At 37.4% G+C, this 18148-nt stretch overlaps 1 protein-coding gene across 2 annotated transcripts in view; it reads right to left on the reverse strand.

Annotated features, from left to right (window-relative positions):
- Positions 1–18148, reverse strand: part of ULK4 (unc-51 like kinase 4) — a gene marked incomplete at its 5' end in the record, with an annotated part of 522486 nt that overhangs the window by 340776 nt on the left and 163562 nt on the right. For both annotated transcript variants that reach the window (XM_079713313.1, XM_079713312.1), the window contains 2 exons: positions 8930–9024; positions 9127–9178. In XM_079713313.1, coding sequence (XP_079569439.1) covers positions 8930–9024; positions 9127–9178 — 147 coding nt within the window. The remainder of the gene's footprint in view (positions 1–8929; positions 9025–9126; positions 9179–18148) is intronic.

An 18148-nucleotide genomic window follows, 5' to 3' on the forward strand; every position in this document is an offset into this window, starting at 1 on the left:
CCCGAGGCCACATCAGGTTGGTAAAATTTCAAAAGTTTGACAATACATTATTGGCAAGACTGTGGAGAAACAGGCACTCTGATCACTGCTGGTGGGAAAGCAAAATAGTAAACCCATGTGGAAGGGACTCTGGAAGTATCTAGCATATGCATTTACCCTTTGATCCCACAGTCCAGGAATTTGCACGGAAGAGACACCTCCAACAGAAGAAAATTGCACATGCACAAGGTTATTTGTTTGTGATTGAAAAGATTAGAAACTACCCAAATGTCCACACATCAGAGATGGGTTGAACAACCTATGCTATACACACACATGAAGGAGTGCTACACTGCTCTTATGAAGAAAGAGATGGAATAACTTCCAGTATCCATACTAAATGAAAAAGCAAAGTGCAAAAGAGAAAATATAGCATGTTACTTCTTGTATAAGAAAGAAAAGGGAAATAAGAAAACGTTATCTCTACAAAAAGAAACACTGAAAGGACAAGCCAGAAAACGAGACTGGTTACCTATAAGAGTAGGGAGGGTATGATGGAATGGTGACGAAGTGGACGGGATATATACCCGGGGGGAGAGGGGAAGGGAGGGATGCTGCTCTGAATATGTCTGTTTTTACAGTTTTTACTTTTGGAAGCATGCTAACCTTCTATATATTCAAAAAATAAAACCAAAAAGCATAAGAAGGGAAGAAAAGAAAACCTAAAATTGAAAGCAAATTGAAAATAAATCAACTATATTTCAAATGAATATTATTCAATATGACCACACTAAAAGGGAAGATGGGGGACTAATCCAAGTATTGACTGTACACCCCAGCCTTGCTTGGGTGACATCTGGGAGGTGGGGGGAGGAGGGAATTCTGCAAACAAATCCTGATTTCATGAGGTTTGTTTTCGTACTGGTTTGGGTAAAGCAATTCTGCAACAATTTCAGACATATTATAACATTAAGCAAATGAGGAAATGTGCTGATGTTGCTGGAAGCCAGAATTTTACGAAGGAAGAAAGGACACAAAAATATGGAATGGGGCAAGGCAAGAAAGAACCATGTGGGGATGAACTGGATTTGAAGACACTGGTGTGAACTCATGATTTCAAAATGTTTATGTGTGTGTACGTGTATATGTAAGTATGCATACAAGTGTGTCCTGTGTGTGTTCATACGTGTACTTACATGTATATATTTCCTAGCTCTGTTTCTTGGAAGGGTCTAGAAGCTAAGACATCCTAGGAGAGAGGAGACACGTAGCACCCTGATTGTGGCCTCTAAAGCCATTTCCCACGAAAGGGAACCAGGGTTCCTCAAAGAAATGACTGAATCCAGAGCCAGGTCAGGTTAGTTACAAGCTGAGGCAAGAATATCTTGCTGTGACACAAAGTAAAAACTCACTCAAAAAATGAGAGGGTATGTCACAAGGACAGAGGAGCCAACTTGAAAGGCCAAATCTGATATAATTAGAGCACCAAAATAATTATAGTAATGAAGTCATCGAAAAAAAATAGGAATTTGTGGTAGACAGAATGATGGTAGACAGAAAGATGTCCACACCCTTATCCCTGGAGCCTGTTCATTTGTTACCTTACACAGCAAAAGGGATTTTGTAGATGTGATTAAGTTAAGGAACTTGAGGTGCTTATCCTGGATTATACAGGTGGGCCCAATGTAAAATCAAAGGTCCTTGACAAGAGGGCCAGAGTCTGAGAAGAAGATGTGACAACAAAAACAGAGGTGAGAGACAGAGAGGGGAGAGAGAGATTTGAAGGTACTACACTGCCAGCTTCGAAGATGGAGGAAGGAGTCACAAGCCAAGGAATGCAGGCAGCTCTTAGAAGCTGGAAAAGCCAAAAAAACAAACAAACAAACAGATTTTCTCCTTAGATCCTCTAAAAGGAACACAGGTAGGCTGACATCTTGCTTGTAGCCCCAAAGACCCATTCTGTACTTCTGACCTACAGAATTCTAAAATAATAAATCTGTGTTTTTTTAAGCCACTGAATTTGTGGTAATTTGTTATAGTAGCTACAGGAAACTAATAAAGAATACAAGTCCATGTCAATGATAGATACATACATACATAGATATGTTAATTCATATCAGTTAACTTCATTTAAAAAATAGGCTTACAAAATAGGCTTACATTAAGCTCTAAACACTTTTTTATTAGAAAAAAATTTTCATATCTATGTAAACTTTTTAATATAACACAAAGATGTACTAATCCTAAGTATATAACTTAGTTAACTTTCACAATATGAACACACTCCTATTACTAGCACCCAGATTAAAAAAAAAAAAAAGGCACTTCCAGAACATTTTGGACAAAGCCCCCTTGTAAACACTTAACTGCTCCAAGGGTATCCACTAACCTGACTTGTAACTGATTAGTTTTCTCTGTTTTTAAACTTAATGCAAATGGATCATGTTATTTCATATTTGTTATCTTTGTCACAGATTAACTTTGTGAGATTTATCCATGTTCTTAAGTATAACTACAGATCATTCATTTTCCTTGCTGCATAGTATTCTATTGTATGACCAAACCATAGTTTATTTATCCATTAGATTGTTGATTGGCATTTGGATAGTTTCCCATTTGGGGCTATGAGCATCCTCTATATGTATATGGGTGAACATATGCTTGCATTTCTATTGAATGTATATTTATAGGTGAAATTGCTGAGTCATAGTATATTTATGTTTACTTTCAGTAGCTACTACCAAACAGGTTTCCAAAGGAATTGTACCAACTTACACTCCCACTAGAAGTTTCTGAGAGTTCCATTTGCTCTACATCCCCACCAACTCTTGGTACTAACTCAAAAATTTTGTTTCATTCAAGTTAAACTACTCAATGTTTATTAGCCTCCAGCCTTCAGTTTAAAAACTTACAAAAGGACAGGCTTTTCATTAAAGAAGGTATTATGGCTTAGCTTAAAGCCATGGCTTAAGCTTTTATGGCTTTTTAAAAGTTTAAACATATTATATTTTAGGCAACTTATGTATATTACTGTTAGAAATTTCTAATGAAGAATCATCTTTATTTTTCCCTTTGCTATTAATAACATTTGTTTTTGAAACCACCATGAATGGGAACAAATTCTCTGTACAAACCAAATCATTATGGTATTTCTAACTGCTCTGCAAGCCACACTGATAATTTCCAACTCTGAGGCACTAAATGATCTAAACTATGGGAAAAAATGTGAGTTAAGTATTTGTGCTCGGCAAGAATTAAATGCATGTAACCACTTCCATATAACAAAGTACTGCCCAGTACCCTTGAATATAGTTTGTGCTAACATTTCCAACAATGCGATACCCTTTGCAGTGCTGGATCTTCAATTTCATGTATTCCAGTCATGCTCAAGAAGAGGTAATTAGAGGATTTCCCATGAGTTACAGCATTAAAAAAATATTTTTAGGAAGTCCATGAGTTACAATGATAGCTTTCCTATAGTAACACAGGCTGTCCTTTCAATGATTATTATGGTAGCACTTCATGATTAGAAAAGTAAACTAATTAAATGTCTAACTAAATATAAGTATAGACATTTGTAAATACTGGATCTTAACAAATTATCCATGGGGTTACTGCTCATTAAGGAAAAGAATCAATAAGCAACACTTAAGCAAGTAGTATCTCAATGGAAGACTGAGAAATCGTTGCTAAGAAAGTGACCATAACAAACAGGCTTTCTGGCAATAGTGGGTGTGGTTATTTGGATTAATTCTCTCACTGAAAATTCACAATGAAAAATTGCCAAATAAAATATAAACAAACAAAACCTTAATATATTTAAGACCTGAAAAGGCAGTGGGGGAGCTTTCCTACCAATTTCTGAATGAAAGCCTTAACTAGAGAGTTGAGTAGAACATATGAGCATGGAACTGATAGTGCTCTGGAGGCATTAACCAATACCACAAACACAAGGCTCCAATGGAGGCCAGTGGGACCAGAGAGACAGGGGTCTGAGTTCACGTCTGCCCAGCGTGTGGAGTTTTGGGAGTCTTCTACACGGAGCTGGGCACTTTGGGGTGGGTGTGGGGATGATATCCTCAGAGTTAGGAAAACCAGATCTAGTCACCAACCCCTCCACATAAATTCACACTCCTGGGAACTGCTGAGAAGGCTGCCCTGAGAAGTTATGCTCTCAGACCTACAGTCTCAGGAATTTTCACACTGGGTACAAATGACCGTGGTCTGAGGTAGCCCTGACTGGCAGGGCCCCAACAAACATGAAGCCTCTTGGAGGAGGGAACATCCACACTAGGCTTGAGGGAATGCCCACAAACAGATTTCAAGTCCCATGACCAACACGCAGTAAACGTTAACAAGGTGTGCAAGAAAACAAGATGAAGTGGTTATGAGCAAGATATAACAGACACCACATCACAGTCTTCTGACACTTAAATTATGAGACAGTGTAAAATAACTACATCTAACAAATATGAATAAACAAAGCACAAACTGGGAAATAACTATAAGGAACAGGAAATTATAAAAAGCAATACAGTAGATTGAATAAAACAGACAAGCAGAATTTCTAGTGACAACATAACGTCTACACATGAAAAACAACCAAAATTTAAAACATTGTGGACGTATGTGGCACCAGACTGAACACAGAAGACAGAAACAGAGCAAAATTAACCAGAATATAACACTGAGAGAGAAAAAGGTGAAATATACAGAAAGACCGTAAGAACTATAAAAATACAGTGAGAAAGTTTAATATACGCGGGATCTGAGCTGCTAAAAGGAGACAGAGCAGGGGAGAGAGAAGATAAGCAGAGATGAGGGTTGAGAATTTTGCAAAGTTGAAGAAAAAGGGACAATCCACAGATTCAAAAAGTACACAGAATCCTCAGCAGAATAAACAAAAAGAAGTTCATATTTAGTTACAACACAGTGAGTCTATAGAAACCAAAGGCCCTCCCCCCTCCACCCCAAAAAAAGTCTTAAAAGGAAACAAGGAACAGAGAGACAGATTATCTTCACAGGAAAAACCAACTATCAGTGAACTTCTCAATAGCAACAATCCAGAACATAAGATAATGAAACAGTATCTTCACAGTACTAAACAACAACAAAAGTAACTGCCAACCTAGAATTCAACACTCAGAAAAAATAAAATCTCCCTCAAGAAACAATGACTTTGGGACTTCCCTGGTGGTCCAGTGGTTAAGACTCCATGCTCCCAATACAGGGGGCCTGGGTTCAATCCAGGGTCAGGGAACTAGGTCCCGCATGCTGCAACTAAAAGGTTCCGTATGCCGCAACTAAGATCCGACGCAGCCCAATAAAATAAATAAATATTTGGGAAAAAGAAAAAAAGAAACAATCACTTTATCAGACAAAGAGTTTGCCACCAGCTCACCCAAAGCTAAGAAAAACTGTGAAGGATGAATGTCAGTCAGAAACAAGTGAACCCAGATGGAAGGAGTGAGAAGTAAGAAAGAAAGAAAAGTAAAAAAAGTAGTAAATATGGGGGCAAAGGCAAATGAACATCATATTATAGTAGGAATAATGAGTACTCTTTTATCATTTCATAACAAAAGGGAGTTAAAAAGAGAGAGAAACAAGACAGACTTTAAAATATCAAAATATATATATGTATATCAGGTAAAAGTTACATATATATCATGAGAGGAATAAATGGAGTTGAGTAGGCTATGGCCTGTATTTTACTTAAAGAAAAGATCATCTCTTTTTAAGTTCAGCTTCTGCTACCAACCTTACATAGAGAAAAAAAAAATGCAGAAAAAAGTTAGCCAATAGAAAAGAAAGGTAAGAAAGTAGAAGTGGGAAAAGAGAAAATATGTATGACAAAGCTTGAAAGAAGATGGTGGAATGAATCTAAATATACTAACAATTACAGTAAATGTAAATGGAGTATATGTTCCAGGAAAAAGTCAAATTAGATTTTTTAAAATACTATATGATATTTACTTGACACAGATCTAAACATAAGGACAGAGAGATGTTGAAAGGAAAAGAATGAGAGATGACGTATCAGGAAGCAAGCAGGTATGATTATGTTAAGCTGGGGCAAAACAGATCTTAAGACAAAAACATTACTAGAAAATAAAGGTCGCTTTACAATGAGAAAAAGGTCAATTTCATACAATGGCATAATAATTTTAAATTTGCATGCACCTAATAATATGGCTTCAAAATATATAAAACAAAAACTACAGAACTACACAAGAATAAACAAATTCATAATAGCCTTAAAGGAGATTTAGAAACACTTCTCTTAGTGTTTCTAGGACAAACAGACAAAAATTAATAAAGATAGAAAAGATTTGAACAAGATAACTAATAAATTTAACCTAACAGACATATAACTGAATACTGCACCTAAGAATTGCAAAATACCTATTCTTTCCAAACACATACAGAACATCTACCAAAAAATTTTGTAATGGACTATGAAGCAAGTCTTAATAAATTTCAATAGACTGAAATTAGAGTATTTCTCTAACTTCAATGCAATTAAGTCAGAAATCAATTATTTAAAAAAAACTAACAAGTGCCCATATGTTTGAAAATTTATTTATCTTAATAAGCCATGAATGAAAGCAAATATTTTAACTGAAAGATACCAAAAATGCTACATACCAACACTTGTGGAATGCAGCCAAAGCAGTATTTAGGAGGGAGACACGATCTTCAATGCATATGTTAGAAAGGAAGAAATATTTTTAAAAATCAACTATTTATCTCAAAAAGTTAGAAAAAGAATGCCGAATAAATCCAAAGAAAGGAGAAAGGAAGCAAACAGAACAGAAATTAACAAACTTAGAACAAAATTAAGCAAACAGACAGAAATTAATAAAATAGAAAAGAAACATATAGTATGTAGGAGATTAGCAAAACCGAACACTGGCTGGCTCTTTGATAAAGTTAGTAAAACTAAGAAACCTCTAGTTAGATTGTTCAAGAAAAGAAAAAGAAGGAATAACAGTAAATAGCAAATATTTTTAAAGGATATATTATTAGATTACACAAACACTAAGAAAAATTGGCAAGAAAATACTATGAACTTCTTTATGCCAATACATTTGAAAAACTACATAAGAAAACCAAAATCTTGGAAAGACGTGGACAAGTACGTCATAAAAGATTATTCCCAAATGGCCAGTAAACATCTGAAAAACCACTCAGCCTCATAAGCAGTCTTGACTATACAATTTAAAACTATGGTGAAACATCACTATACACCCATTCATTTAAAAGGCTGAAATAACAAGAATTGGGAAGAATGAGGACACGAGGTCCTGCAGTGCTGGTGTGAAAGTAAACTGGCACCACCTCTCTGGAAAACACAATGTCACTTTCTAGACAAACTGAGTTTGCATATTTCCTATAACCACTAATTCCGTTCCTATGTATGTACCCCAGAAACAATGCATGCTTATGTGGAGCAAAATACATAAACAAGAATATCTACCAGCAGTATTGTTTGTAAATGCCAAATACTAGACATAGCCTAATGTCTATCAAGGATAAATATAAGTAAATTGTGATATTTCATATACTCAGGTTTCTGCAATGGGACACTATACACTCATGAAGAATAAAAGCACAAAGATACTTAACAACATGGATGTTACAAACACTGAGCAAAAAAAACCAAGTCACAAATGAATACATACCGTATTGAAACAAAGAGCAAAAGCATGCAAAATCAGCCTATATTGTTTAAGAATGCAGGCACAGGCCCACAAAGGAATGCACAGGCATGATTACTATGAAAGTCAGGATAGTGGTCCCCTCTCCAGGGAGGAAAGGATTTGTGATTGAGGGGACTTCGAGGCTCAGAATGGTAACACCGTGTTTTGTTTTTCTTTTTTAACTGGGTGGTGATTTCTTGAGCACTTGCTTTACAACTAGTCATCAAACTACACACACTTTAATACACTTATCTGTATTTTATATTTTATAATAAAATATATTGAAAAGAAAACAACGATAAAGAGCTGGTAGACATTTCCTACCCTCAAAAAATAATTATCCCCTCTCTCTTGAGAATGTATCATTAAAGTCCTTCTGCCATGTAAGAAGTCAGGCCACGCTGAAGTCTCCCTGCTGGACAGACCCACAGAGATGGAGAGAGATGCCTGCAGAGTCCCAGCTGGAGGCAGACATGTGAGGGAGTGACCTTCAGATGATTCCAGCCCCAGGCACCACTGACTGGAACCTCCTGAAAGACCCTGAGTGAGAACTGCCTTGCTGACCTAAGTTAACCCCTAGAACCAGGAGAGAGAATACGAAAATGATTGCTGTGGTCCTCATCTTACCTGGCTCCTTTTCTTGAGGGCTTTCTGCTGATGAGAACGTAGTCACAGAACTTTCCTCCCTCCTCTAAAGTCATCACTCAGCTCACCTAAGGATCACCCTAAGGCACAGGTTCTCAAATGGGGGCAATTTCGCTGCCCAGAAGACATCTGGCAATGTGTAGAGACCTTTTTGGTTGTTGCAACTGAGGCAGGCTGGACAGGGTGCTACCCTCATCTACTATGTATAGGCCAGGGATGCTGCAAACATCCTACAATGCCCAGGACATCCCCCGCAGCAAGGAACTGTCCATCGCCAAATGCCCATAGTCCAAGGTTGAGAAACTCTGTTCTAAGAGTCTTCGCTGTTGGTTACAAGCAATAATCAGGCAAGGAGTAAGAAGGAGCACGCTGGGGGTAAGGTGTGGACCAGAAGGGAAAGAGAATAATGAGCAAAGGACCACCAGAAACAAGTCAACAAGAAAGGAAGGGATTCCTTATGTTCATCCTGTCAAGGGGCAACTTTTCTCAATGGTTATTTCATGTGAGGAACAGATATGAACCAAGCATATGTAAACTAGTCTCTTTATATACAGAATTACCAAGTAAACAAAGAAGTATCTTTCTCCAAAGTTGCCAGAACTGACCGTAGAGCAATAGTTTTTCAATAAAACAGGATACTGTATCACTGCTTCAAAAGTCGACAGGGTGATCTTGATAAATTCTTCTGATGCCATCAGTCCTAGAAATACAGTTAATTATTATAGATGTTTATTTATATGTCCAAAATGATAATATCAGAATACCTCGAGTAAAGATGTAAAATGTCCCATGGTCTACTCACCTATGGCTCCATCTATGTTAGTTTCTCCTGAGTCTACTGATTTAATATGACTCTGTAAAAAATAAAAATGTTAATAAATAGAGATTTTAAAATAGTTCTGATATAAGAACCATGCACAGAAAAAACTGAATATATGATCCTATAGATGTTCACCATGATGAACTCCAGGCAGTAGGAATCAAGTGATTTTTATCTTCTCATTATACTTTTCTACAGTTTCTAAATTTCATGTGATAAGCAGGCATTAATTTCTTTATCCAGAAGCAGAAAGATAATATTTTTAGAAAGTCTCTTGATTGAGTAAATGCACAAAAGTCATTAGAAATTTTTTTTAAAACTTGGATAATTCTACACAACACATGAATGGCAACTGCAAATAAATAATATTTATACGACAGTCCTTAAAAAAACAGTAACGTTTTGCCCAAAACTCTATCATTCTTAATGAAATAACTCATGGAAGGCATTAAGTACTATATACATATTATGAACACTATAATCATAGTTTTTAAACATGATCATATGAATAGTATATATACACTATAAACTATAATCATTTTTAAATATACAAATCACTACCAGTGAGACTAAATGTTAGAATAAAATCAATAGCAATATAAGCACAGAAAGGTCAACCTGCTAAAGTGAGGATAATTCAGTTGACACATAAACCATTTCCGCAGTACATTGGGACATTAGTGAGGATGGCACTGAATCAGGAGAAACAGTCATCTCAAAGGGAGGTCAAGCTTTAGCTACCCTGAGCATCAGTACTGCATCAAGATGCAGCAGTTAAAGGCTTGTCTTCAAAATTCACCACTGTTCTGAGACCCCCCTACATACTTTGTACCCCAATCCCAACTCCCTTAACTGTGCCCCACACACCATGCCCATGCCTCCCTGTGGGATGACCCCCAACAATGTTGCAGAGGCAGGCCTGAGCAGCTCAGCTGTGAACAACCTGGAGTGAACCTCCCAGACCCCAAGTGAGTGCTCCGAACAGAAGGGGTGCTCCATGAACATCAGGTGAATGAAACCATCACTGCCCCGGCTAATAACAGGCTGAGCACCTGTGCTGGTGATGCACGGAGACACTGCAACTGAGTGCCTGCCCCTAGCTCACAAAATAATACATATATCATATTTTAGATATGATAACAAACAGCAAATAAAATATGATAGCCTTGGAATAAAAAATAATTAAGTCAGCAATTAGCCGGGAGTGGAAAATATCAATAGATCTTACTATAATCCAATGATTTTCTTAAAATTTTTGGTAAATATAAAAGACTATAGAGTGTCCTTGTCCCCACGGTGAGGCACAGCCAACCCCCACTTCTGCAGGAGACCCTCCAACACTAGTAGCATGTGCGATCTTAATTCCCAGACCAGGGATTGAAACTGCAGCCCCTGTATTGGAGTCATGGAGTCTTAATCCCTGGACTGTCAAGAACATGAGAGTTTTTCCCAATCTTTAACGTGAGAACTGGGTGGAGTTTCTGGAGGTAAAACCCACAAAGTGTGCCCTACCTTAGACTGAGCCCCCAGGAGTTCTTAACTCTCAAGCTAGTTCATGCTGACTCTGCAATACTTCATCACAATCACTAAAGTGTTCCTACCAGTTTATTATGAAACATACAAGCAGTTAGGAAATCTATGAGTTTGTTTCCTTTAAAAAATGAGCTAGAGATAGCCTCATCCACCAGAGGGCAGACAGCAGAAGCAAGAAGAACTACAATCCTGCAGCCTGTGGAAAGAAAACCACATTCACAGAAAGACAGACAGGACGAAAAGGCAGAGGGCTATGTATCAGATGAAGGAAAAGATAAAACTCCAGAAAAACAACTAAATGAAGTGGAAATAGGCAACCTTCCAGAAAAAGAATTCAGAATAATGATAGTGAAGGTAATCCAGGACCTCTGAAAAAGAATGGAGGCAAAGATCGACAAGATGCCAGAAATGTTTAACAAAGACCTAGAAGAATTAAAGAACAAACAGAGATGAACAATACAATAACTGAAACGAAAACTACACTAGAAGGAATCAACAGCAGAATAACTGAGGCAGAAGAATGGATAAGTGACCTGGAAGACAGAATGGTGGAATTCACTGCTGCGGAACAGAATAAAGAAAAAAGAATGAAAAGAAATGAAGACAGCCTAAGAGACCTCTGGGACAACATTAAACACAACAACATTCGCATTATAGGGGTCCCAGAAGGAGAAGAGAGAGAGAAAGGACCCAAGAAGATATTTGAAGAGATTATAGTCGAAAACTTCCCTAACATGGGAAAGGAAATAGCCATCCAAGCCCAGGGAGCACACAGAGTCCCATACAGGATAAACCCAAGGAGAAACACACCAAGACACATAGTAATCAAACTGGCAAAAATTAAAGACAAAGAAAAAGTATTGAAAGCAGCAAGGGAAAAATGACAAACAACATACAAGGGAACTCCCATAAGGTTAGCAGGGAGTGGCATGATATACTTAAAGTGATGAAAGGGAAGAACCTACAACCAAGATTACTCCACCCAGCAAGGATCTCATTCAGATTTGATGGAGAAATCGAAAGTTTACAGACAAGCAAAAGTTAAGAGAATTCAGCACCACCAAACCAGCTCTACAACAAGTGCTAAGGGAACTTCTCTAAGTGGGAAACACAAGAGAAGAAAAGAACCTACAAAAACAAACCCCAGGGCTTCCCTGGTGGCGCACTGGCTGAGAGTCCGCCTGCCAATGCAGGGGACACGGGTTCGTGCCCCGGTCCGGGAAGATCCCACATGCCGCGGAGCGGCTAGGCCCGTGAGCCATGGCCACTGATCCTGCACGTCCGGAGCCTGTGCTCCACAACAGGAGAGGCCACAACAGTGAGAGGCCCACGTACTGCAAAGAAAAAAAAAAACAACCCAAACAATTAAGAAAATGGTCATAGGAACATACATATCAATAATTACCTTAAACGTCAATGGATTCAATGCTCCAACCAAAGGACACAGACTCACTGAATGGATAAAAAAACAAGACCCATATATATGCTGGCTAAAAGAGACTCACTTCAGACCTATGGGCACATACAGACTGAAAGTGAGGGGATGGAAAAACATATTCCATGCAAATGGAAATCAAAAGAAAGATGCAGTAGCAATGCTCATATCAGATAAACTAGATCTTAAAATAAAGAATGTTACAAGAGACAAGGAAGGACACTACATAATGATCAAGGGATCAATCCAAGAAGATATAACAATTATAAATATATATGCACACAACATAGGAGCACATCACTACATAAGGCAACTGCCAACGCTATAAAAGAGGAAATCGACAGTAACACAATAATAGTGGGGGACTTTAACACCTCACTTAAACCAATGGACAGATCATCCAAAATGAAAATAAACAAGGAAACAGAAGCTTTAAATGACACAACAGACCAGATAGATTTAATTGATATTTATAGGACATTCCATCCAAAAACAGCGGACTACACTTTCTTCTCAAGTGCGCATGGTACATTCTCCAGGATAGATCACATCTTGGGTCACAAATCAAGCCTCAGTAAATTTAAGAAAATTGAAATCATATCAACCATCTTGACCACGATGCTATGAGATTAGAAATTAATTACAGGGAAAAAAGTGTAAAAAACACAAACACATGGAGGCTAAACAATACATTACTACATAACCAAGAGATCACTGCAGAAATCAAAGAGGAAATCAAAAAATACCTAGAGACAAATGACAATGAAAACACTACGATCCAAAACCAATAAGATGCAGCAAAAGCAGTTCTAAGAGGGAAGTTTATAGCTATGCAAGCCGACCTCAAGAAACAAGAAAAATCTCAAAAGAACAACCTACTCTTACACCTAAAGGAACCAGAGAAAGAAGAACAAACAAAACCCAAAGTTAGCAGAAGGAAAGAAACCATAAAGATCAGAGCAGAAATAAATGAAATAGAAACAAAGAAAACAATAGCAAAGATCAATAAAACTAAAAGCTGGTTCTTTGAGAAGATAAACAAAATTGATAAACCATTAGCCAGACTCATCAAGAAAAAGAGGGAGAGGACTCAAATCCATAAAATTAGAAATGAAAAAGGAGAAGTTAAAACAGACACCGCAGAAATACAAAGCATCCTAAGAGACTACTACAAGCAACTCTATGCCAATAAAATAGACAACCTGGAAGAAATGGACAAATGCGTAGAAAGGTATAACCCTGCAAGACCGAACCAGGAAGAAATAGAAAATATGAACAGACCAGTCACAAGCAATGAAATTGAAACTGTGATTAAAAATCTTCCAACAAAAGACCAGGACCAGATGGCTTCACAGGTGAATTCTATCCAACATTTAGAGAAGAGCTAACATCCATCCTTCTCAAACTCTTCCAAAAAATTTCAGAGGAAGGAACACTCCCAAACTCATTCTATGAGGCCCCATCACCATGATACCAAAATCAGACAAAGACACTACAAAAAAAGAAAATTACAGACCACTATCATTGATTAACATAGATGCAAAAATCCTCAACAAAATACTAGCAAACAGAATCCAACAACACATTAAAAGGACCATACACCATGATCAAGTGGGATTTATCCCAGGGATCCAAGGAGTCTTCAATATACACAAATCAATCAATGTGATACACCATATTAACAAACTGAAGAATAAAAACCATATGATCACCTCAATAGATGCAGAAAAAGCTTTTGACAAAATTCAACACCCATTTATGATAAAAACTCTCCAGAAAGTGGGCATACAGGGAACCTACCTCAACATAATAAAGGCCATATACGACAAACCCACAGCAAACATCATTCTCAATGGTGAAAAACTGAAAGCATTTCCTCTAAGATCAGGAACAACACAAGGATGTCCACTCTCACCACTATTATTCAACATAGTTTTGGAAGTCTTAGTCATGGCAATCAGAGAAGAAAAAAAATAAAAGGAATACAAATTGGAAAAGAAGAAGTAAAACTGTCACTGTTTGCAGATGACATGCTACTATACATAGAGAATCCTAAAGATGCCACCAGAAAACTACTAGAGCTAATCAATGAATTTGGTAAAGTAGCAGGATACAAAATTAATGCACAGAAATCTCTTGCATTCCTATACACTAATGATGAAAAATCTGAAAGTGAAATTAAGGAAACACTCCCACTTACCAGTGCAAAAAAAGAATAAAATACCTAGGAATAAACCTACCCAGGGAGACAAAAGACCTGTATGCAGAAAACTATAAGACACTGATGAAAGAAATTAAAGATGATACCAACAGATGGAGAGATATACCATGTTCTTGGATTGGAAGAACCAATATTGTGAAAATGACTATACTACCAAAAGCAATCTACAGATCCAATGCAATCCCTATCAAATTACCAATGGCATTTTTTACAGAAATAGAACAAAAAATCTTAAAATTTGTATGGAGACACAAGAGACCCTGAATAGCCAAAGCAGTCTTGAGGGAAAAAAATGGAGCTGGAGGAATCAGGCTCCTGGACTTCAGACTATACTACAAAGCTACAGTAATCAAGACAATATGGTACTGGCACAAAAACAGAAATATAGATCAATGGAACAAGATAGAAAGCCCAGAGATAAACCCATGCACCTATGGTCAACTAATCTATGACAAAGGAGGCAAGGATATACAATGGAGAAAAGACAGTCTCTTCAATAAGTGGTGCTGGGAAAACTGGACAGCTACATGTAAAAGAATGCAATTAGAACACTCCCTGACACCATACACAAAAATAAACTCAAAATGGATTAGAGACCTAAATGTAGGACTGGACACTATTAAACTCTTAGAGGAAAACATAGGAAGAACACTCTTTGACATATATCACAGCAAGATGTTTTCTGATCCACCACCTAGAGTAATGGAAACAAAAACAAAAATAAACAAATGGGACCCAATGAAACTTAAAAGCTTTTGCACAGCAAAGGAAACCATAAGCAAGACGAAAAGACAACCCTCAGAATGGGAGAAAATATTTGCAAACAAATCAATGGACAAAGGATTAATCTCCAAAATATATAAATAGCTCATGCATCTCAATATTAAAGAAACAAACAACCCAATCCAAAAATATGCAGAAGACCTAAATAGACATTTCTCCAAAGAAGACATACAGATGGCCAAGAAGCACATGAAAAGCTGGTCAACATCACTAATTATTAGAGAAATGCAAATCAAAAGTACAATGAGCAATCACCTCACACCAGTTAGAATGGGCATCATCAGAAAATCTACAAACAACAAATGCTGGAGAGGGTGTGGAGAAAAGAGAACCCTCTTGTACTGTTGGATGGAATGTAAATTGATACAGCCACTATGGAGGTTCCTTAAAAAACTAAAAATAGAATTACCATGTGATCCAGCAATCCCACTAGTGGGCATATACCCAGAGAAAACTGTAATTCAAAAAGATACATGCACCCCAATGTTCACTGCAGCACTATTTACAATAGCCAGGTCATGGAAGCAACTTAAATGCCCATCAACAGAAGAACGGATAAAGAAGATGTGGTACATATATACAATGGAATATTATTCAGCCACAAAAAGGAACGAAATTGGGTCATTTGTTGAGACGTCGATGGCTCTAGAGACTATCATACAGAGTGAAGTAAGTCAGAAAGAGAAAAACAAATATTGTATATTAACGCACGTATGTGGAACCTAGAAAAATGGTACAGATGAATCAGTTTGCAGGGCAGAAATTGAGACACAGATGTAGAGAACAAACGTATCAACACTAAGGGGGGAAAGCAGCGGGGGGGGGGGGGGTGGTGGTGTGATGAATTGGGAGATTAGGATTGATATGTATACACTGATGTGCATAAAATGGATGACTAACAAGAACCTGCTGTATAAAAAATAAATAAAATAAAATTCAATAATTCGGTAAAAAAGACTATATATAACATACACAAAAGAAGATATATAGATAGATTTTATGTTATAAAGAATAAAGACTCTTAAACCTACCATTCGAGTTAAGAACTAAGATATTCCCAATTCTTTGCATGAGCTTCCCACATCCCACCTGCCTGTCACTCCTCCAGAGATAACCACTGTCATGAATTTATCATTTCCTCAGCATTTCTTAATAGTTTTACCACATATACATGTGTCTCTAAATACTATATTCTTTGTTTCAGTATTTTTAAACTTCAGTGAAATGATATCAAACTGTATACAGTTCATACAGATGGGACAGTATGTAGCCATTAAAATGTGAAAAAAGGGCTTCTCTGGTGGCGCAGTAGTTGAGAGTCCATCTGCCAATGCAGGGGACACGGGTTCGTGCCCCGGTCTGGGAAGATTCCACATGCAGCGGAGCGGCTGGGCCCATGAGCCATGGCTGCTGAGCCTGCGTGTCCGGAGCCTGTGCTCCGCAACAGGAGAGGCCCGTGTACCACAAAAAAAAAAAAAAAAAAATGTGAAAAAAATTTTAAGATATGGGAAAATAGTTGATACAATGTTAAATGGAAAAAAGAATACAAATCTATATATACACAACATATTTTCAACCACATGTATTGATATAAGTCATATATATATCTTATATATACATACATAGATTTCTACACACAAATGCATATACATGAATTGAAAACACTAAGTAAACAACCATATGTTAACAGTGGTTGTTAACCACTGATAGTTATAGGTGATTTTTTTCTTCCAATATCACTATAATTTTCTACATTTTCTTTAATAAGCATATATTTTATAAATGCTTGAATTCTCTTTTTCAGTCTATAACTAAAACAAAAAAGACTAATAATGAAATAACATAATAAATCATAAAAAGAGGCACTGTAAGCTTTTCATAATAATTTGGCTGAAATAATTTCATAAAATTTCAACATGGGCACAGAACTTTGGCTGAATTAATATGGATTTGATGTTGAAAAGAGTTCATAAAAAGATGTCTTTTGACTTCAATAAGTCTACTTAAATGTCAATAGCTTACTTAAGAAAGAAGAGGGAGAACAGTGTTTATAGTATGATCTTTCTATATAATTTTTTAAAGAATATATAGATAATATACAAACATAGATGTGAACAAAAATTTTCGAGGAAGACATCACAGGAACCACTCGCAGAGGCTCCCTTTGGGGAGGACTACTGGCCCAGGAGGTACGCTTTCACTATTCATTTTCTGCTTTTCTGCACTGTTGGAATTTTCTAGCTATGCACATGCATTAATTTTTTTTCTGTTTTAACAGCGACGAGGGTTTTCTAGATGGTGAAACTATAGGGTTCTTTCAATTTATTTTCTTCCTTATACTTCCTCAGTTTAATTTAAAAAAAATCCCTACTGAATGTGTCATTGATTTACCAATTTAAATCTCTTTGGATCTATTTCTCCTTCATTCTCAGTGTAATAGGAATTAATCAGGTGAGAGTAAGGACAGGGCAGGAGGCATTGCAGATTCAAGGAGAGGAGGGAACGTATGAACAGTCATCTAGGTGAGCGAGAAGGTGTATAAATTAGGAAAAGGAACTAGATGTCCCAGTCTGCAGAGAGGGCTTGTTTGAGATGAGCAGTCATGAATTTAAAGTGAGACCAGCTATTTTCGTCGTGTTTTCCTCTAGCCATATTTAGTCACTCAAAGCAGGGGTGGGGTAGGTAGAGAATTAAACTGAACGAGGACTTGGGTTTGCCAGAGGAGGACAATGGAGGAAGAGACAGGAGAGGGATTACGGGTGTGTGTGGCAGGGATAGGGGTTGAACCAGGGACTCTAAGCAGAGTAAAGAGAAAAGTCACTGGGCTCAGGGAGGGCAGGATGGTGAGTGCAAAGTGGTAAAAGGCCAATTTAAGTCTCAGAGGAATTAAAAGGCTGTTGGAGTTGGGGAGCAGGGCTAGAGAGCTGAAAATCAGGTGTGGAAGCCAGAGAGCAGTGACGCTGAATATAAGGCCATGGGCGGAGGGAACTGAGGGAGGGAAAGACAAGCTCATGGGGAGAGAGGTGGTCGAG

The sequence above is a fragment of the Hyperoodon ampullatus genome (assembly GCF_949752795.1).
Source record: "Hyperoodon ampullatus genome assembly, chromosome: 10".
NCBI classification, from domain to species: Eukaryota; Metazoa; Chordata; class Mammalia; order Artiodactyla; family Ziphiidae; genus Hyperoodon; species Hyperoodon ampullatus.